The sequence below is a fragment of the Battus philenor genome, unplaced genomic scaffold, assembly GCF_028537555.1.
Source record: "Battus philenor isolate CCGP_79_NKW_IND1 unplaced genomic scaffold, ilBatPhil1.0.hap1 SCAF_2, whole genome shotgun sequence".
In the NCBI taxonomy this organism is placed as follows: domain Eukaryota; kingdom Metazoa; phylum Arthropoda; class Insecta; order Lepidoptera; family Papilionidae; genus Battus; species Battus philenor.
Window position 1 is genome coordinate 13,010,584 of NW_027181682.1, and position 22,332 is coordinate 13,032,915.

Genomic DNA, 22,332 nt, shown 5'->3' on the forward strand with positions numbered 1-22,332 from the left:
AAATAGGCTCATAGAAATAATATTGTAACCTATTTTGCCACTTCTTATTGCTTTGTTTTAGAAATTAATGGTTCTACGTTGTATGCGAATGGATATGATGGTACCAGGTGTGCAGAACTATATCGAAGGTATGCTGATATTTTTATTACAAATAATGAAGCTTCTAAATTTGAAATTGTCAGTTATAAGACTTTTTAAATTCATTTTTATGGGCCCAAACATTAGGTGTTTGAAGCCTTTTATTTTCGGATATTTACATTTCAAGTGGCGTTAGTATTTTTTAACGCAATTACCACTAGTTGAAAATTTTTTTTCCTGCTTATTCTTTTTTTTGCCATGTACAATCCCAGACAAAATATAAAAATATTTTGCGAGAAAACCTATACAACGAAGAAAATTTTCTCAAATAGTAACTTTTATTACGGATTATATCTATAAATATGGTAAAATAACCAGATGAAATGTAATGAACTTGTCCTCTTAGGTTTGAAAACTAATTTGTTTCAAATCAAAAATGTATGTGGTATTTCTGTTTGACGTGAAAGGAATAGAATTGGAAGAGCATCGATTGGTCTGTGTTATATAAAGTAGTCTACCGCGGTGTCTATTCCTATCAACATGTAGTTGGATATTTTGGTACGGAGCACCGTATTTAGATGACCTGGCTTTTTTGCCATTCAAAAAAAGATAAGGACAGTTATAACCTAAAGATAGTGAAGCTCCTCAACAACCGGACGTAGAAGTTGTACGCCTAGACTTTATTTAGCTTAAGTGGATTGGATGGCTTTATTTAACAAGAGGATTATGAAAATCATTCTATCAATAAAACATCGTCAAGAATTAGAGCTGTTATTAAACCTGTTTAAAAAACAGTCGTTTAAAAAGGTATCACGAAGGCTTTGTTTGGAATTTCTCTACGAGATTGAATCAGGAATAAGAAGATCCGTGGACGAACTATGTATGGATGAAGTAACCTTAGATAAGAACAGTTACTTTAGTTAGCATGTAAAATCAAAAAACTATAGATAGAAACGTATTGTTATGGTCGGATTCTGTTACGTAACACTAAAAAAAACAATTTACTAAAACGCACAACCATTTAAATATTATAACATTTTTGATATAGGTAGTATATAAGAAATAATTTAAATTTTCTTAATCACAGCGCAATTGGGGAAACCGTTTATTGAACCGCCATTGTTCGATCTTGGGTCTTCATATGCTGACTCACATTGCTGTATTCCTCTTCTATTTGTCCTGACACCTGGATCTGATCCGATGGGAACCCTACTAAAATTTGCTGACGATCAGGTAAGTATTTCATAAGAAACTGTCTCTGGCGTTTTTGAAACCATAACTTTTTCAGGCAAAATGTCACCTGAAATTCATTTATGGAGTTTTAATTTTCGTATACAGGGTTTTGGCTCATCCCGACTATTCTCTTTATCACTGGGTCAAGGACAAGGCCCAATAGCTGTGAAACTGATCGATGAAGGCATCCGAAGCGGGACATGGGTTGTTTTACAGAATTGCCATTTAGCGAAAAGTTGGATGCCTATGTTAGAAAAGGTATGCATACGAAATTATTTATATTGAACGATTCAAAATTATTTTATTTTAGGTACCGCAATTTTTTGTTATTTTATGAAATGTAGTTTGTTTTTGTTAAAATTACAACTGCATTCTAATGCAGTTCTAATTATAGGTTATCAGGTTTATTATATAGGACTACAATTGCACAAACCAATAATATGATATAAAAAAATTTCCACGATAAAAAAAAATCACAATTTTGTACAAATTTAAGTCAATCATCTAAAAGCTTTATATTTAAAAGATTTTTCATTTTAACAGACTTTTAGTTATGTTTTATACGCAAAAGTAATTATTAAGATTTTTTTTAAAAATCATTGTAAATTTACAATGATTTTATTCAATATTCTGATGCACTGTCATCTGAATGAACATAATTAAAGTTAAATAAAAGAATGTGTTTTAATGATTGTTGTGACAATGTTTAGATCTGCGAAAGTTTGACACCAGATACCACACATCCAGATTTTCGTCTTTGGTTGACTTCGTATCCAGCCGAACATTTTCCTGTCTACGTACTACAGAACGGTGTAAAGATGACCAATGAACCGCCTCAAGGTATGATATGCGACAGCATGTACTGTAAATTATTAAGAAAACAAAGAGAAATTAAATCCTTTTTGTGACGCTTTATCGGAAAATCCCAAGAACTTGTTGTAACGGATAATACCCTCGTTGCGATTTTATGATCTATACAATTTTTTGCTTCTAAGTTTATTCTCATAAATTTAAAAATCTCTGTATAAATTGACAGAGAAATATAATGATGTATTTTTGTTTATGTTAACATTTATCAGTGAGTAATATTCACAAAAAACGTCAAAGAGCTTAGGAGTTCCCCTAATAATGTCACTGGTTACATCACCGGCCATTATTTAATTTTATCATCATACACAATGAATGTCAATAATTTTATATAAATACACGGAGAACTGTGTTATGATTCTTACACAAAGTGAAGTATATTTTAATACGAAGGTTTTTATTTTATTGAAATCGACGTTATTCCGTCAGGTCTACGTGCAAACATAGCACGATCGTACCAAAGCGACCCCATCAATGACCCGGAATGGTTCGAAGGAAACAAGCAGCCAGACGTATTCAAGAAGCTTCTGTTCGCACTGTGCTTTTTCCACGCAGTGATCCAGGAGCGTCGCCAGTTCGGACCTCTCGGCTGGAACATTCGCTATGAATTCAATGAAACCGACCTTAAAATTAGTGTTACTCAACTTTACATGTTTCTTAATGAGTATGATGTAAGTATATTTTTTACATTATGTATATATAAATGGTTACTTGTTGTCTGCTTAATTTTGATTACGAAAGGTAAGAGCCAAAAAATTAAAGAATGCTACTGAATATACAATATACTATATTCAAATACATTTCCAAACTTTTTATCGATTTTATTTGTAGCATCCCTATGTATATATGTTTTTTTTTTAATATTAGCCTACTTTAACGTAAACGAAAGACTAAGATAATTGATTTTTAACTCAACTTTGAGTCGAATGAACAACGATTTTTTTTTATTTTAACCTAACAACGACAAGGTAACCAAGACAATATCAAAACAATTCCGTCGTAAAGAAAGTCATAAATGTTGTAATAAAAAGTCACCGAACAGACGGAAAAGGCGTGCGAATATTTTCTGGTAACAAATATTTTTTTTATTCGCGTGGAAAACCGTAAGCTCAAAATTGCTTAGTTTGAAATGTTAGACCCATCGTCTCTCTACACTTCAGTATTTTATTCTCTCGTTATTACTTTAGTTCTCGACGATGATGAATTAAACTAAACCTAAGAACATAATATACTTAATCTAGAAGCGGAGTTGTTCTCTTGAGTACATATAATATTTATGAAGATCAATTTAGATTAGCTTGGCTAGAATACACTGTGGTCCTATTGTTATCATCAAGGCTATTGAGAATGAACAAATGAAAAGAGTAAAATGAACCATAAATGAAAGCATTCATTGGTCATCGGTTAAAGATGGCGCATCAGCTGCTGTTAAGATAGAATATCATGGGTTATGTAATATAAATAGTCGCTGTACACGAAAGCCAAGTAAATTTAAATTGAATGGCCGCCGCAACAAGAGATATGGTCCTTAAGGTATAATGTCGTTACTTGAAGCTACATCTAAAGAAGATAAGGACATTTATCTACTAGAGTCGGACAGTGAAGCATCGCGACAACAGGACGATGATTGTAGAGTAGGCTCTAGGCACACACCACTAGAAGTGGAAGCAGAAGATTATGAAAATCATTCTGTCAATAAAACATCAACAATAATTAGAGCTGCTAATTAGAATAAGCGCTTAACAAGCTATCGAGAGTGCTGTACTCAAGAATTCTTTACGAGATTCAATTAACCATGAGGACATTCGCAGAGGAACGAAAGCAACCGATAGGGGCCAGCGGATTGGCAAATAGAAGTAAAAAGGATCAGGTCATATTGTGTGCAGAATATATGGCCGTTGGAGCTTCATGGTTCTGGAGTAGAGATCACGGACCCCAAGATCAACAAGACATGACTTTAACTTTAGACATGACTTTGACTAGCTGGATGTAGACCACTACCAACGAGTCTTTATAGAAATCTATAGGAGACGCTACGTCTAACGATAGACATCCTTTGGCTTAAATTAAAAAGACATATAAAAATATAAATAACCAAATATGAACTAAACCTAATATAAAATCTACTAAATCGTTTTAACTCTTTTTTCAAAATTGTCTTCAAGTTACCGATATATTCCAAATATAAAATGTAGCTAGTAATGATTGACCTGAAATATTTGTTAATCAGAAAACGGTTAGATATTATCTGTATTTGTCGAATTCCTAATGTCTATTTGAATGAAACTTGTTCAATAATGAAATGTACGCCTCCGGATTGAATTAATGGCTTCCACGGATAAGGAGGCATTGATCGATGAGTCTTATTCAATTTGCTCTCACATCGACTCGATTTGTCCTCTTAGCTTTTTACACAGTTTAAATTGTAATACGGTAGCTTTATCGCGTTAATTTGGCTCACCAAAACGTGCAAATTTTGATTTTCATTTTATATATAAAGAGGAACCATAGCACAATACAATTTTATATTTTTTTATTTCTCTTTACTTTGATTTAGGTAAACATCGATAGTTTAAAACTTTTTGGCATTTAAAAAGTTAATAAACGCTTTTTTATAGGACATCCAATTTGTTGCGCTTCGGTATCTGACTGGTGAATGCAACTATGGCGGTCGTGTGACAGACGACTGGGATCGTCGCTGCTTGAACACAATTCTGTACAAATTTTACAATCCGCGCGCTGTAGATGAATATAACTATCCTTTAGATCCTACAGGTAATGTATAACTATCCTTCGTCATCACCATATCAGCCGATAGACGCTTATTACAAGGCGTAAGTCTCTCCCGCCGAGACTTCCCTCAACCTTGACTACGTCGTTTGTCCACCTAATGAGTGGTCCACCAAAGCAGCGTCTATTGGCTTGTGGTTACTACTCTCTATCTTGACAATGAATAAATAGTCTATTATATGTGACGAAATATATACAATTCGGCTTTTATAAAGGTAACAAACACACACCACATTTATATATAGAAGTCAATTTGAAATTGTCCCGTTCAAAAATAATTAAACAAGGCAAATCGAGTATATTTCGTTATGATCCTTTTTATCTAACGCTCATCTCGACATTTTTTATGAAAACTGACTGTCCCAGTAATGTATAAATGAATAAAGATAATGTAGGCTTATATTAATAGACGCTTATGATAAAATTGGCGTTAAGAGTGACGTCACTGCATATTCTATGAATCCATTACAAAGAAAACAATTTACACAAAACATTAAAAAGATTTTGATTTGAAGTTCTGAGCAAAACTTGTAGTAAGGAAGGGTGTAGTTTCTAATAGAATTATAAAATAAAGTCTAGCGTGCCAAAATTTTAGGTGGTGTGCCATAAAAGGTAAGGGAGAGGAATTTGAATAATTGAGTCATCATATGCACGTTTTCGCTTGCGCGGAACAAAGTCGTGCCATTCTTGGACCGGATAAAGTAGGATAAAGTGGATTAGCTGTTAAAATATGTTACGATATTGTCGTCTCCTCGCCTGTAAACCTAAAGCTGTGGATAAGAGAATGGCGTGCATTTGGTTTTTATATTTATGAAATTACAGAACTTTTCGGTATATTGGTTTTGACTATACAATTATTTACACATTCTGTTACGTCTTATTTGTGAAAAAGTAATGCAAAAATAAATAGAACAAATAGATATATCTGCTTTGAACATTTTTATCTTTATATTATTATTTATTTATTTAAAAGCAGATGCATTGAAATAGTACAATAAGGCATTATACCTATTACAAATTCTAAAGAATTTGTTTATTTAAGGTATATGCAACATACACAATATTAATGAAAAACAGTAAAAAGTATGAAAAGTAAGCTAAGACAATCACACTTTTTTTTATTATAACGTACTTAGTACATTGTGTGATTTGAATATATGGAATAGATTAGCTAGCTAGATGGTTATTTACTGTACTAATAATAAATGGTATAGTAAATAACTATCAAAATATACTCTCTATATAATTCCGATGTAGTGTGAAACGCTTTGTCCATCCACTGCGTACGTGCAACCATTGCGGCAGGAATCGATCGACGTGTGCAAACGCACACATGATCGTGTTGCTCCGATTCTATGGCTGTGTGCGTATAGTGTAGCCAAACGTCACGGAACACCGGGATATGACACATGCTTCAACGTTTCCCGCTCATCGCAGTTGAACATGATGACACACATGATACTAACGGATTAGAAAAACACAGTTATGATTTACCGAGAGAAAACACGCCGTAATTAGAAACGCTTTGCAATTTACTTTTCACGGATAGCTTTCTAATTATACGATAGTTGTTTAAATATATTTTAAAGGTTTGTTGAATGTAATGTTCAATTTATAAACGGTCAGTAATTATTTTAAGTAATTATGATAGTGTTAGTATGTAAGTTAGTCAGAATTTTTCTTAAATTATATAACTTTGCGTTATTAAAAAAATAAAAAAATATTTTTATTAAACCCTTTAATATGTTGATTGCATATTACAAAAAGCTTAACCAATGAAATGTTTAACGCAATATTCTTTTAAAATATACGTAAATGTAGCGAGAGTCTGTAATAAAAAAACTAAACGATATTTAGTTAGAGTTTATGCTAATAGAGGGCGTTAAGTACATTTATCGCCGTGAAAATATGACGTATATTTTCGACATATTATTTTCTTATTCCTATGTTTCGGTCTGCAAATTTATGTATGTATGAAGAAAGAAACGTTTATCATAACAATTCTAATGTTTAACACTATATAAATATAACACATACATGATAACGGTCATGTACAACTCCTAACATATAAAGTCCTGAAAACACATATGTATTTTCAAGGTCATTGTAGTGTTTTATGTCCTTTTTCTAGTACATTTAATGGATAAAAACGTACTATATATAGGGTTATTGATATAGCCATTAAAACGTATTAAAATTGATTACTGTTTATTATCTATCTGTGCAAACTTCATGCAGTCGAAGTTATCAGTCTCTTGCATTTCAGTAGAAATAATAAATTAATGTAACCTATTTCAGAGTAATCACTATACGGGGTACATTTGCTGACAAATGAGCCGTACATTCACCCCTTAAAGCTTTTACACCTATTGCTAGTCATGATGTATATATACACAAGTACAGTTTTGTGTAAAACATTAATTGTAAACTAAATTAACTTGATAATAACCTAAACTATGGCTCTCTGATAGCTAAACGCCTAAACGCCTGTGCTACAGATTTTGGAAATGAAAAAAGACTAACGTCTGTTAAAATCTGTCATATAATAGTAAAGATTGTCATATAATTTTTTTCTTAAAAGGTGTATACTACATCCCGAATCTCAAGGAGCATGCGGACTTCATTGGGTTCTCGCGCTCCTTGCCGGCGGCGACTCCGCCTTCGGTTTTCGGATTTCACGCAAACGCCGACATAACAAAGCACTTCCGGGAGGCAGAAGATTTGTTGGACACGGCCATACTTACACAGGTCAGACAACGCAGTTTGATTCAATATTTTACTATTCCTCTTTAAAATATTTTTTGAAAAAGAAACTGGAATCATTGCTGAAACCGGAACAAAATATAAAAGGAGCAAAGACTAGTTTTATTTATCTCTTTCAAACAAGTTTTCCAAAGAATTTTTTTCCAAAGAATATAAAATATAAAGTGAGAAATTCAGAATTCGTTCCGAAATTAAAAAAAAACTTGATAATCACTATTGAAACTGCATATTTGGTACGTCTCTATGAACCTTTCCCGCTTCTACAGTTCGGTCTTAATTTTGCACAATTGACAATTCGCTGTAAACTTGCGAATTTGACAGTTCATGCGCTTAAAAATATATTGTCGTTTCGGATAGTATTTAACAATCACATAATTTTCTTAATAAATAAAGTGATCACAGAGGAAAATATTAAATTTTTTTTTCTGCGATAAATACTTCTCACAGAACAAAGTCTGCTGAGATAACTAGTCGTCGTTTCAGCCCATAGACCTCAGCAAGACATCAGCTTCCCCAGAAATATCTACAGGGGATATAACATAGCCCCATTTGACAGACGGGTTAGCGATCGCGGGGTATCATGGTACGCTGGGTTTGCTGTTACCCATCCTCGGCTCGGGCCTAACTAGTTTTTGAGCAATGACAATCCTATATAATTAGTGCAGAGTGTGAATTATGTAAAATTGGTTTCCGAGAATCGAACACGCGACTTAGGATCGCAAGTCTCTTCTAGCGCTATACTAACACTGCTCTAGCTATCTATATTGTTTAGCTAGTATATTTTTATTGGTTATAATATAAGTTCCATTTATTAAGACAACAAAAATAAATTAACCATATATAAAATAGTTATTTCATAGCAACATATCTTCACAGAGATATCTGCGTCTTTTATTTTCATATACACATGTTGGCTTTCATTAATCTTACAAAATTAACACACCCGGATTTCGAGGCGTGAACAGTATAAGTTTCATCAATTTATATTAGCGCTTGGTGGTAAATATATTCTCAGCCAAGTACCAATGTCAACGTCCATATGCTAGTCTAGTGTACCTAACCTACAGAAAATTAATATTTTGTTTATCTTCGACCACAGAGTAGGTCTGGATCTCGATCTCTCAACTAGCGTCAACATTAGATTGATAAATTTCCATGACAAACATCCTTCAGGAACCGATATCTGGAAGAATCGGGCTGAAATTTAATTAGATCGTGGACCACCGTTCTGCAACTAAAGATCATCGCAAGCTATTATAACATTTACGTATGCCTTTCAAGATGTTTTTCTTAAACACGTTTAAGAAACTCAGCATTCAAAATACCATCTCGCTATTGCCAATTTTAACATGTTTTTGTTTTAATTTTCCCTGCTAGTTTACTCTTCATTAAAGGTTATATTCAAAAAAATGTCAATAAACATTTATGCCTTTGCTATATATTCAGAAAAAATACAAATTACTTTTATCTAAAACGTGATTCACATTGTTTGTATTTAAAATATGGAAACTTGTAACCCGTGTACTGCGGTTTCTTATTAAGAATATTTTAAAATGAATGTTTGGTTATGTATATTTTCAAACCATTGTTTAATTCAATTTTTTAATATTTCGTTCTTTTTTATTTGTGCTGTTCCGGATCGAGTAGGATCGCATGGTAAGATCTCTTAAAGAATATTTTGTGGAATTTATTGTGTTGTTTTGGTCAAAATACTTTAACATATTGTTTTCATGTTCATAGGATCTCCTGAGAAACTATTTAGTAAGTAGAATTATTTTAATATATCGGTGAAGAATCTTTGTGTCATTGGTAACGCATTTTTTCGTCCACTTTCTTTTGTGCTTCATACAATGTTGCTTGGATTTTATACTCTTGTCCCGTGTTCTTTATGCTGATTATTTTTAATTCACCGTGTCACGACTTTTGTTTTCTTTTATAATGTTGCAGACGGAAAAGGGCATTTTATGCTGATTTGATTTTCCTTAATTCTACTTTTGAATATCTATTTCGTATTATTATATCGACATTAATTTTATTATGCCTACAATAATTCCAAAATATGCTCTATACATGGATAAAGGTGTCTTACTAAAGAGTTAGTCGTCGAGGAAACGATATGTATATAAAAGATACGTGGTGTGTTGTTCAGATTACAAATGTGAACAGTGATTGATATTCTAAAAGTATATATAATAATATAATAATAATAGTGTATATAATATAATATATGTAAGTATATTATTACACTGAGTACAATTTTTTGCTCATTTACTGAAGTATAACGTTATCTCCGGAACCATAAGGCCTAGAGACCTAATATTTGGTACAAATATTCCTTTTGCCTCATAAAAGTTAGCTAAGGATGGATTTTACGAAATTGTGTCCGTAACAGGGGTGGAAGTGTCGATCTTTTGAATAATTAATGTCTGCAATCTATCCTTATAGGTATTAAAATTGCCCAGAATATATTGTTTTTGTTTATATATGAAATATTACCAATATTTTTTTTTACAAAAAGATAGTTCGAGCTACGCAAGGCGGGCTTAGAATACTTAGTAGACACTTAAATAAAATACTTTTCAAAGTGTTTGTTATTACTATTATGATAACTACAATAATTAAAAATATTTTGTTTTCATGCGAGTAATCCACACCACCCAATTCAACCACCAGGTGGCGAAAAGTAGTGTCATTACTATCTTAAAGGTCGAAGATATTTAACTTCTTTGTTCTGTTTCAATTATTTGAGAAATTTGTAGAAAATACTTCGAGAGACAAACAAAAAGAATACGAACTATTCTAGAATAGTTTGAAAAAAAAAATGATGAACCTGCGATAGTATCTGGCTGGCAACTTGCCAACACGTGGGAACACAAAGTTGTAGTTTATGAACAAGCGGGTCAAGACTGAAACGATGAATCCAAACACTCCGTTCTGAGCGCTCTTGGCGAATAAAATTTACCCTCATATCTTTTTCCAATCGGTAAACAAATATCTTTATTTATTCACATTTGACACAAAAATTTCGAACATATTTTCTACGAATTAACTTATCATTAATCTTCTTCGTCGTACTGGTTTCTTCATTTGTAAATATTGCCTTCACCTTGACATGCATTAACAGAATCGATGACAAAGCACTTTTCATACCATCTTAACACCTAGTTTACTTAGGGAAGTAATAATAGAAAGTCCAATTATTGATTTGATTTGTTCAGGTCAGCAGGTGATAGTCCACACAGTTTTCTATCGTCTACTTTTCTAACAACCAATAGTTGGTCGAAGTCATCTGTTTATTTGCGGGCGATGTGGACAAAATAACTTAGATTCGTTGGTAATATCATATATTGTGGAGCATAAACATGGTCTAAACCGTAAGTTAATCGAGGATGGACCACATAGAGGATGGACGTATCTTGCTGTCAATGGTGCGCGTAACATTTTTCTCCAATGCCTCATTTCAAAAGCCTCACTTCTGACTTGTTGCAAGAAATAACCATTATTCAAAGTATATGTGTGACATTATTATTGAATGTGAATAATTAATCCAATATATATTTAATATTGAATAATAGCATGAACTCTACCTGATAGTTGCTTCATAATTTTTGTTTAGCACATTGGCTTTCACGTATGAATCGCTGTTTATACAGGTTTAATATTGTTCCACCTTCTGAAATACTGGTCTTAATGTAGGATACAATGGCAGCTGGCGGCGTTGGAACAACGCCGGAACAACAAGCGATGGCGATAGCCGAAGACGTCCTCGCGCGGCTACCTGCGAAGATCCTCACCGGACCCTCCCACGAGGGCGACATCAAGCCAGCTGACATGACCCCGATGTCCATCGTTGTGATACAGGAAGCGGCTAGATACGATCGGCTCGTACAAGTCGTCAGGAGTAGTTCCAGGGCTGTTATTGGAGCTATACAAGGTTTTATTAAAGACGTATAATATTTTAATACATACACAGTTTTACATAACATAGACACCGTTTTTGTAGTTCTCTCGACTGACTCCCGATAATAATTGTCCTCGCAAAAATGATTTACTTCTGTCATGAAGTACATGCTTTTTTAACTATAAATTTAGGGTCATCGTTAAAAACCAAAAACTTTTTCGAAAATTAATTACACTTTAGTATAGTAGGTTTTGGTGACTACGCAATAATAAAAATACAACTTCTGGAAATGATTAAAGCGTTCTTGTAATAATAATAAGCTGCACATGAAGAGGAAAGATAATACCAAGGAATCTTTTAAAAATTATAAAATATCTTTTTTGTATACTTGAAATATTTTAAAATGTTTTAAGATTTTATAATCCGCACATAACGTATTACATATTGAAGGCAAAAGAGGTAGCTTTGATAAACTTGTCACTAGGCCATTCCATAGATTTTGAGTGAGACCGATTGAAAGTGGCATGTGTTCAGCGCCTTCCGACAACCATAACAAGATCGATTTACGCTGCACTTACCAGTCTGTGGTCTCCTCTTAAGGCTCCAGAGACCATCTATTTTGTCCACTACATGGCCTGCCTACTGTCACAATTATCTTTACTCTCTGTCACTAGGTGTTAGCGTGCTAAACGATATAACTGAAGAGGTGTTAACGAGCATGGTTCGTGGTCGCATTCCCGCGCTCTGGGCCGGCAAGAGTTATCCGTGCCTGAAGCCTCTCGGAGCCTACTTCAGCGACCTGCTAGAGAGGCTAGCGTTTCTACAGGTGAAATCCGATAAGGAGATATTAATATTTCATTATTTACTTGCTGCCCTTACAGGTTTAATAAACGTTACAAGCCTGTCATTGTTCGACACAACACTCTATCCATTTACTAAATATCTCAATAACAATGATTATGTGCACAAATTAGTTTTATTTTTCATATACTACAAGACTTGAATGTTGGTGTAAATATATTACCGTTGTAATGCTTTATGGTTCATTACATCTCAACACCCCTTTTTTGAATTACTTCTAACATTTAACAGTTTAAGACAGGTATTTTAATTTACTCTATAGTTTGTATCGAAAAGGAATGTTGCGTTTGCTTTATACGCACTTATTAACTTTGGTCTCCGTTAGAACCTTTCTTGTGTCTAAATGAAAATATTAAAAATAAATTTATTTAAAAAAAGTGACTATCCAGTAGTCGTACAATAACGTCGTATATACGGATTAGCTTTATAATGTTTCCATTGTTGACACAAGTCTCGTCCTAAAGAAAGAGTACCGTCTGTGAGCCACCGACGTTACAAATCTTTTGAGCTTTTTGGTCTAAGATTTCCTCCTTTTCATTCATCGTTTGTAACACGTATTATTATATTATTTACAGGCTAACTTACCCATAATCAATCTCCATTATTAAGCTGTCATTACTTATTTAAGTATATGAGAGAGTAAACACGCTGCACTTGAACCGGGAAACTGTTTGCGTCGTGCGTCGCTCGGTGTCGTGTCACCGGCGGTTTATTGTCACGAACAATGAATCGCCGTTTGGCGACAATTGTAACGCGTCGAAAGTTGTCCAGCCACGTTATCTGACCGCAGATTTATGGCGGCTTTGTGTCACCAGCGTGGGACATTTTCGGGCTTGAAAATTGTGCGTTCACAGCTTTACCCGCAGAATTAACTACAATGCCAACAAGCGCGTCTCTCAAACTATTAAATTTGTTTGTTACTGTTTTAGTTATTCTGGAACTTAAAGTATATTTATTAAATTTCATCTGCTGAAAAACTTCTACAGAGAAAATAAAATTTGGTTATAGACTTTTCTCGTGATTTTTCTATTGAATTATTTTGATAAAAACAAGTTGACTGTTGTTGATAATCATTATACCTATGAAAAAAAAAAACTAGATATTTACACAAGAAATCGCCGTTTGTACTTTACATTTTTGACCTATTTCATCTAGTTTTTTATGTTGATGTACATTAAAGAGTAGATGAATGGAACAAATAAACAATTTTTTGCATTATTAACGCTATTAAGGTAAATCAATTGTTTATAAATAAACTAGAGAAATTAGGAATAACTCTTTAGGCTGCAATATACATATTATGTGTGAAAATATAAAACAGATTATTTAAATACGAGTTTAAACTTATATTTTTTATGTCTTCATTAAAAGATAAATTTTTATATCAAGTAACCTAACCTAACTAACCGCAACTGCTTTACCATATTTGTTATGGCCATTGAACCTTTACGATTTATTGTTTAAATTCCAGCTGAAATGTTAAATTGAATAACTTTGTTCAAAACAGATGGCCTCAGAAAAAATATGAAATTAGCGTTGGTAGAATAACAGAAATTTTAATAACACAATATATTTTTTTTTGTAAAAAAGAGCTAAAGAAGATAAGAATCGCAGAATACAATTTATTTAATATAGAATCTATTATATTTTTAATAAATATTTAATACATAGACGTCGTGATCCGCACAAGCGCTGAGGTTTCAGGCGTGCTTTATCACGTGATCAGAGGTACGATCTACTCATCTTCGCAATTGTATAAATAAGAACATTCTCTAAATTCTTTTAATAGTATATAAAAAAAAAAACTATTTCTTTCTTATACTTCTTCTTGTTAGCACTGGCATCAGTACGGCCCGCCTGTCGTCTTCTGGTTGTCAGGCTTCTATTTTCCGCAAGCCTTCCTTACGGCAGCACAACAGAGTTACGCCCGAAAGTACAAAATACCCATCGACCAGCTGGAGTTTCATTACGAGGTAAGTGTCTGCTATTGCATTTTTCTTAGATTTCAGACGGTTGTCGTAAAAATACATAGACATACATGCGCATGTTTTTTATACTTTCCTGATAGAAAATACATATACAGAAATTACTTTTTCATTAGATAGTCATTTGTTTCTAAATCTTAGAAGTCGTATAACTTAACGTGAAGGTAAACTATAACTTTAATCGTAAAGTTATTGCTTATTCTTGAAGAATAATTGTTGATTCTCTTAAATTGTCTAAAACTTGAAAAATTTTTTTTAAATGAATTGATTTTTGTAACTCAAATGTCTTTTTTTTCTTAGTGCCATGTACTCACGGAGATCGGCGACATTAGGGCAATTTTAATTTTTGATATCGCGGCTCCGAATATCGAAGGGGTGCTCTTTTTAAACACAAGCGTAATATGAAAAAGTTTAGATAGATCCGTAGACGAACGAAAATATAGGACATAGCCCAGCAGATTAAAGTTGCAGTAGGCAGGCTGTTTACCACGCAGGATAGCTGGCTGCCAGATCCTTAAGATGCTGGAGTGTAGACAATAATCCCGGCAAACGTAGTGCACGACGTTCACAAAGTTGAAAGTTGACCTCGTTAAAGTTGTAGTAAGACTGGACGCATGTTGCTTATAAATGGCCTTATCGGAGCCGGCAAACCAATTTCCAGCTGTGACCATTTTACGTTTAAAATGATAACGACCAGCAGTCAATATCCAACAGGTTTTGCACCTATAATGCTTTTTTTTTTGCAATTAATGCATTGTGATAACATTAAGGTATCCGAATTCAGAATTAGGTATAACATGAAATTGTGTCGCTTGCCAGGTCTCGCACACCTTCGAAATATCGGAACCTCCGCCAGAGGGCGTTTACATCCGCGGCCTCTTCATGGAGGGCGCGCGATGGAACATGGACGTACATTATGTCGATGAATCTTACCCCAAGATACTTTACGATGATTTCCCACCGGTAAGCTTCGGTTTAAAAGAAATATTCATCACATTTTCATTATTAGTGCCAAATAATAGTGTATTTGATTTGATAGAAAAACAACATATTTACAATTTAGAATTAAGTCCTATTTTGTTTTCAAACAGATATTTTTTAAGGTTCGATTTAATGTAACAAAATAGAAAACCGACCTTTTTAAGGCCGTCGAACGCTGGATGGAGGCCGTTTCCAATCGGTCTTATTGGAAATGGGGAGTTGACACCTTGTGGTTGTAATGATGAAAATGACAATGAAATTATAACCTAGTAATTTAGAATTCTCTTATGATTGCAATATGTAGAAAATGTTACTTTTGGTACACAAATGAAATGTCATCGCTTTCCAACAGAAAACGACAACATTAACAGGAATTTATAGTGTAATACTAATAATTGAAATGATCAAAAGCCGTATCTGTTTTCAATTAATGAGGGCAGAAGAAGGGTAGTAGAAATAACATAAAAAGTTTCCTAGTGTATAAATTCAATGTACAGTATTTTACTCACATCGCCGCTAATATTAAAGCATTTTATGGTAAAAAACGGCTTATTTTAAAAATTTAAAAATGGTTTAAATATCAACAGAGATCGGATACTTGGATGTGTTATCTAAAGTTGAAGAGTTGCCTTAAATGAAAAGCGCTTTTGTATAAAATACCAGGATTCGAAAGAAAGCATAAAGCAAATAATTACACATATGAGTAAGACATGTAATTACTACTGGTTATGCGCAGCAGTTACATTCTGCGACAAAAGTTCCTTTAGTTAATTTATCTACTGGTACTTCAAGAAGCCGTCTCCATAACTATTCAGTTAAAATATTAGCATGTATACATCTGATTATAATTTATAAATGCTGAAATTTTCCATCCATATTGTTGTGTCAATGCAGGTTTGGCTTATACCTCTGAAGCGCGAGGACATTCCGAAGGACGTGTTCTACAACTGCCCCCTGTATAAGACCGGCGACAGGCGCGGGATTCTGTCTACGACAGGACATTCCACCAACTACATCCTTTTCATGAGGCTGCCGACGGCTGCGGATCCCGACCATTGGATAATGCGCGGAGTCGCTTTACTTACACAATTGCCCTTTTAAAACATTATCTTTTTATTTATTTCTTTATTTTAAGTCTATAAAACTGGCAGCACTAAATTGCGCAATTATTTTATTTCCAATAACACCTATAAAAATATAAATGTTATGTTTCATTAAGTTATTTCATATCTAATAATTAGTTAAATTTATAAAAATTAAACATTATAGTTTATTTTAAATTAAATTACATTAATAACTTCTTGTTTTTTTATTTAATATGAAACCTTTACCTACTTGACTACTAGATTATATTTATGACGATGGACTACACAAAAATATCTCGAATGTCTATTCTTCGCTTAAGCCCTTAGACACACACTGCAAGGCATAGGCCTCCCCAAAGATATCTATGGTGGATAGATATACCGTAATCGCCACACTTAGCAGACGGGTTGGCGAACGCTGTGAGATATTGATGTACGTAGAGGACATTGCTACCCATCCTCTGGAAACATTTGTGAACATTGGCAATGTTATATAACCAATGGACAAAGTGTGAATTATATAAGATTGTATCACGGGGATCAAACCCGTGACCTACGATCTGTGTTACCACTGCTCGTGTCCTTGTAACTATCAAATGTCTATTCTTTATATTCATATTAATATTGAAAATAATTGATTTCAGAATTTGATACGGAAAATAAAATTATTAGCACAAATTGAATAAAAACGGACAAAAATATGTATAGGAAAAAAAGCCAAATTTCTAACACAATTTCAAAGAATTTTCTAACATTCGGCTAAAAACGTATCAACGTCTTGGGACATCCCAAGGTTTCGACGGTTCAAGCGACAACGTTCTATTTCTCGTGCTACTGGTACGTCATTTAACCCACCAACAGACAAAAAATTTTTAAATATCAGGTGGTTATAAACTATGCGTCTACTATACAACTATTAATCTCGACAACTAGACGATGTTACACACGGTCACGCCGACATATATATATATATTAAAAATGCAATAATAAATTATACTTTAATGTTTGTTACTTCTCCATTCAAATAATAAGGTTTCTACTTAAATCAGAAAGGACCCGGTTGCTTCCGTATCCGTGCGGAGATAGTCATTTTTACGTTTGCCGACGGTACTGCAATGTTAAAATTTGATTTTTTTTAAAAGAACTCTGCTACATGATTGAAAAGAGATTTATAGACGAAAATACTCTTAATATACTATTTTTTGAGAATATAGGAGAACCCAAATATTTAAAAATATACTTACATTATTATTTAAAATTCAACTTAGTTAATAGTGTCGACGTCCTAACGAACGAACAAAAAGAGTAAATTTTAAAAATTGCTTACGTCAAATATTTTTCTAAAATCATTTCCTTCTCTGTGCAGATCTTTTCTCTGTGGTTACAGTACACCCTGGCATAATAAACATGACAAATGAGATTAAAGTAGAGCTCTATTTACTTTAATTTTTTGTTACTGTTTTTCTTTGTTTTATTTATAAATAACATTTCTTTTTACAATTATTACTATACATGCAACCCTCGACAGTCAAACAAGAATGTCAATGTAAATATCTATATTCTTTAAAACAAATGTTATGACTATCGTTCTTTTAATAAATCTGGCTTTTTATCAAAACTACATCTTTATTTTTCTTCAGTTCGAGTGATAATTACAAATTAGATTTTAGAGCTTTATTTTTTATTCTATTTCAATTTTAATAACGGATGTGTCCAGATGTATATATAAGCAATCCGTAATCTCTTAGGACTACGGATAATGCTCCTTATCATAATTGAATATCTACATTCCTATCACAGAACAGCAATGGTAAATTATACTAATTATTATCTATCGCGGCTGATAAGGGCTTTTCATGTGAATTATATACGAATAAATTAACAATTTAATTTAATACGTTTTCAAGCTGTCATTTTGTAAATCTGTGGTAGGGAGCTCTTTGTCCAGCTGTAATTAAACCAGCCAAAAAATAAACCAACTGTTTAATTCGATTGCCGCTGGAATGATGATGATAATGAAGTTTTAATTATTTCACCGCACATTTTTATAAACTTATACTTCTGCATAGAGTAGCAATGTAAATATATCACATACAGTACCCGGCGATAAATATTGCACATCGACCTTTGGAAAGAGACAATCGGCTAATTTCGGCTTCGTAGAGCAATATCTCTGTCCTATACTACCTATGTGGCGTTTTGTCAGTCGTTGTATTTCGTGCGACAGAGATAACGAAACCGAAGTTGAAATTAGCCGGTTGTCTCTTTCCATAAATCGATGTGCAATATTTATCGCCGGTACTGTATCTAAAGTTGCATAGGTTACTTAAAATTTTCTCGGGTTTTTTAATTTCAATAAGTTTTATTGAAATTCATGTAATTATTAAAGGGGAGACTTTGAGATGAGGGCTCCTTTTTAAATGTAATTGTCAGCTTCTGTGATGACATTTTCATGCCATTATTAAAGATATTTTCACGATTGTGATCTCTTTAAAAGACATTGTTTAAAAATTAAACTTTCAAAAGTAAATTCTGACATCCTTTAGGGTATTTAAGTGACTTGTTATAAATAATTCTTAATAAATTTAGGCCTATATACAAATTTAATTTTATAGTTAACAGTAATGATGAGTTAACTTTTAAGATAAATGGTGAGGTTAGAAAGTAAATAACAACCTTGGATGATCAATAACAACACTCATTTTGTTCGTAATTTAAAACGTACACGTCGCTTACCTCGTGAATAATTTGGCTGGTGGTTCTTTGTCTTCGTCTATTTCGTATAAAAAAGCAATCTGTTAACATCGACGTTATAACAAAGTAAAGTAAGCTAATTTTGAAATCACTGTGTTAACATTAATAGATGTATAAGGTTATAAAAAATGTTGAAAAATATACAGATTTATTTATTAATCTGTCCGAAAATAAATTCAAGAATTTAATTAATCAAACGTAATATCTAAATAAAAAATTACAAAGATTTGTCTGCTATAATAGCCGAATATTAGATTCTATAAAGAAATTAAATATTAAAAATTATACAGATTTGTTTGGTGAAATAGACAATATCGTTTCAAAATATTTTGTTCTAAATCATAAGCTGACCCATTTTCAATATGGCGCCCCATTTTACTCGAATTTGGCAGGGTGATGTTATTAGAGGGTCGCTTATTGCCCGTATCTCTACTAGAGGTCAATGCTCCTTTAATGACAATCTTTGAGAAGGTTTTCCCGTGGGTTTATATCGGTACCGCAGGCTCAAATCAGGGTCAATGTCTTTAATGTATAGTTTCTATCACAAACTATGATTTTGGTGTCCAAGTAGAGCTACACGTGCTATGAGAACCAGAGACTCCCTTAGAGTAAATAAAAATATTATTATGAAGATAAATTAAAGAAAACCTTATTATACCTTTCTCTAGGATTCATAAAATCAGTAAATCATTTGTTAGCAACTGTAAGATACGAAACACCGTACACTCTCTTGTAAATAAATTATCTTGTAATAAATAAAAAAAGTTCATTGAACAAAGACTTGTAAAAATAATTAGTGATAATAAAGGTTGGGAATGTACTTGCACTAGCTATTTTGTTAAGGATACTACAAAATGTGACCTCATAAGGGGACCACGGAAAAAACCGTCTGAGTTTGTTGTGGGTTCTTTTCAGATCCGGGCGCGTTCGAAACCCTCGTAGCTTAAAGTTGAAGGATGCTTTATGATTATAATCTGATTCTAGTTTCAAATAGGGCTCTTCGGGAATTATTTTCATTATATACACAAGCGGTCACAGCCAGAATAAATGGTCTTTACTCCAGTTTCTATCACATTGAATTCTTACGACAAATTTCTTATGATGTACACAAAGGGTATTTTTATTATTTTTTTGATATTTAAATGATCCTTCGAGGATACCGGGCACACTGATCGCACAGCCCACTAGGTGGATTGTCAATTTAATTAAGGTCGCGGAAAGTCGCTGTGGATATGGAGAGAGCAAGACCGGTCTTTGTCGTTGGAGCGTACATCGTCTGGTATGATGATGATGTGTTTAATAATACGAATAAATATCAATTTAAGGATATTACGCTGCCCTGTCATTTAGTTTGAAAAAGCTCGCATCCCAGATACGGCATGTATTAAATAAGGGAGTAGAGGCAGGGGGCGGGCGGGTGAGGGCGTAGTACGGGAGGCACTCGGTCTGGCGCGACGTCGCCCCGGCAACGCGAGATATTGATCTGCGCGTCCGCCCGCGCAGAATCCCGGCTCCAAACTCCCCCCCGCGCCGCACCTACCCGCGCCCTTGATTCCACCGCTCGACCGCTGCCACCCCAATCTCCCACCCTCCACAAATACTTATTACAATTCGCACTACATACTACGCATAATCCGATGAAGAAATTTCACTTGTGCTTTAGGATACACGACTTGGGTATGCTTTGTGCGAGATTATTGGGCCCGCGCGTGTACTTATTTTTTTATTTATTCAGAATAACACACCAGAATCAGATGCATAAAACACAATCAGTAATAACATACAATCTAGCGTTGTAAAAATGAAAAACCTATTTAGAACATTATGAATGTGTTACAACATATTTATTGTAATAATGATGTTACATATAATATAGTTAGGTCGCGGAACGTTGCTGGGACGAACATTAACGTACACTATACTTGATTTTTTTGTATATGTAATTATTAATTACATTAATGTTAATATTTACAGCACCATCTCCAAGTAGTATCGTGTGTAAGAAAGCCGCATAAGCTACGATAAATATGACTTCTTCAGTAATTTAAAAAAGAAAATTTCCTTTTTTCTTTCTTTCATTTAACTTAGAGAACAAAGGAAATGTCGCTACAGATTTAATTTCTTTGTTCTAATTAAATATAATACGAAATGAAAGTTATACGATATACCGAATAATTGTAGTACTTTTCCTCCGTATTGATTGTTCCGCCGCACCTCACAAAGACGTACACATCTCAATAACTAATTTGGTGTTGCCATGACAAGAGAGATCCTATTCAGTTACCGGCATCAAGAGTACGCCATTACACCTGGATTAACGAGGGGAGGTTTGATTTTACAGAGGGGTAATAATTTAGTGTCTACCCTTTCGATATTCATGATGTTTGATAATTAGTCCGTGGGCGTAAACATTCGATAATTGGGGATTATAAATGGTTAAGAAATATTTTAACTGGAATATTAATTATTATGTAGAGTTATTGACTATAAGATTAAAAGCATAAAGGGGTTCCCTTTTGTCAGCAAAAAGCTTTAAAGCTTTACTCCTATTTTCAATCACACTGTATAAAGCGATCGCTCTGAAATATTTTACATTAATTTATTTTTGTATTTGAATGCAAAAGACCTTTAGCTTCTAACGGTACGTAAGGTCTGCGGTGATAATAATTATTTTGAATAATTAATAATCCAAATTTTGAAAATACTTTTTTCTTACTATATTATCAAATTAAGTAAAATTTATTATTCCTGTTATCATTTATTTTTGGATAGGGTGTACAATACGTTATTTGATAGTAAATACATTAGAACCAAATAGTATAAAAACTGATACTGATAAAAAATATAGAAACATGGTGTTTTCTTTGTTTTACTTTCCATCCAACCTGCATTTCTAGGTCACTGTTTTTCTATAGTCGTATCCCCGAGAGCATTATTTAATATTCTGTCTATTCGTCGCTGTGGGAGTAAGAAAAATACTTAAGCATTTATTGCTGCGTCGCACGTAGATGTGTACGTGAGATGAAAATTAACT

At 33.4% G+C, this 22,332-nt stretch overlaps 1 protein-coding gene across 1 annotated transcript in view; it reads left to right on the plus strand.

The window, feature by feature from the left end:
• Positions 1 to 16,600, plus strand: part of Dhc36C (Dynein heavy chain at 36C) — a 63,238-nt gene extending 46,638 nt beyond the window's left edge. The window contains exons 62-73 of the mRNA XM_068764765.1: positions 62 to 128; positions 1,166 to 1,311; positions 1,417 to 1,569; positions 2,022 to 2,151; positions 2,608 to 2,849; positions 4,797 to 4,953; positions 7,550 to 7,716; positions 11,428 to 11,665; positions 12,307 to 12,458; positions 14,329 to 14,466; positions 15,298 to 15,441; positions 16,354 to 16,600. Of these exons, the coding sequence (XP_068620866.1) occupies positions 62 to 128; positions 1,166 to 1,311; positions 1,417 to 1,569; positions 2,022 to 2,151; positions 2,608 to 2,849; positions 4,797 to 4,953; positions 7,550 to 7,716; positions 11,428 to 11,665; positions 12,307 to 12,458; positions 14,329 to 14,466; positions 15,298 to 15,441; positions 16,354 to 16,560 (1,941 nt within the window). The 3' untranslated portion in view covers positions 16,561 to 16,600. The remainder of the gene's footprint in view (positions 1 to 61; positions 129 to 1,165; positions 1,312 to 1,416; positions 1,570 to 2,021; positions 2,152 to 2,607; positions 2,850 to 4,796; positions 4,954 to 7,549; positions 7,717 to 11,427; positions 11,666 to 12,306; positions 12,459 to 14,328; positions 14,467 to 15,297; positions 15,442 to 16,353) is intronic.
• The last annotated feature ends 5,732 nt before the right edge of the window (positions 16,601 to 22,332 follow it).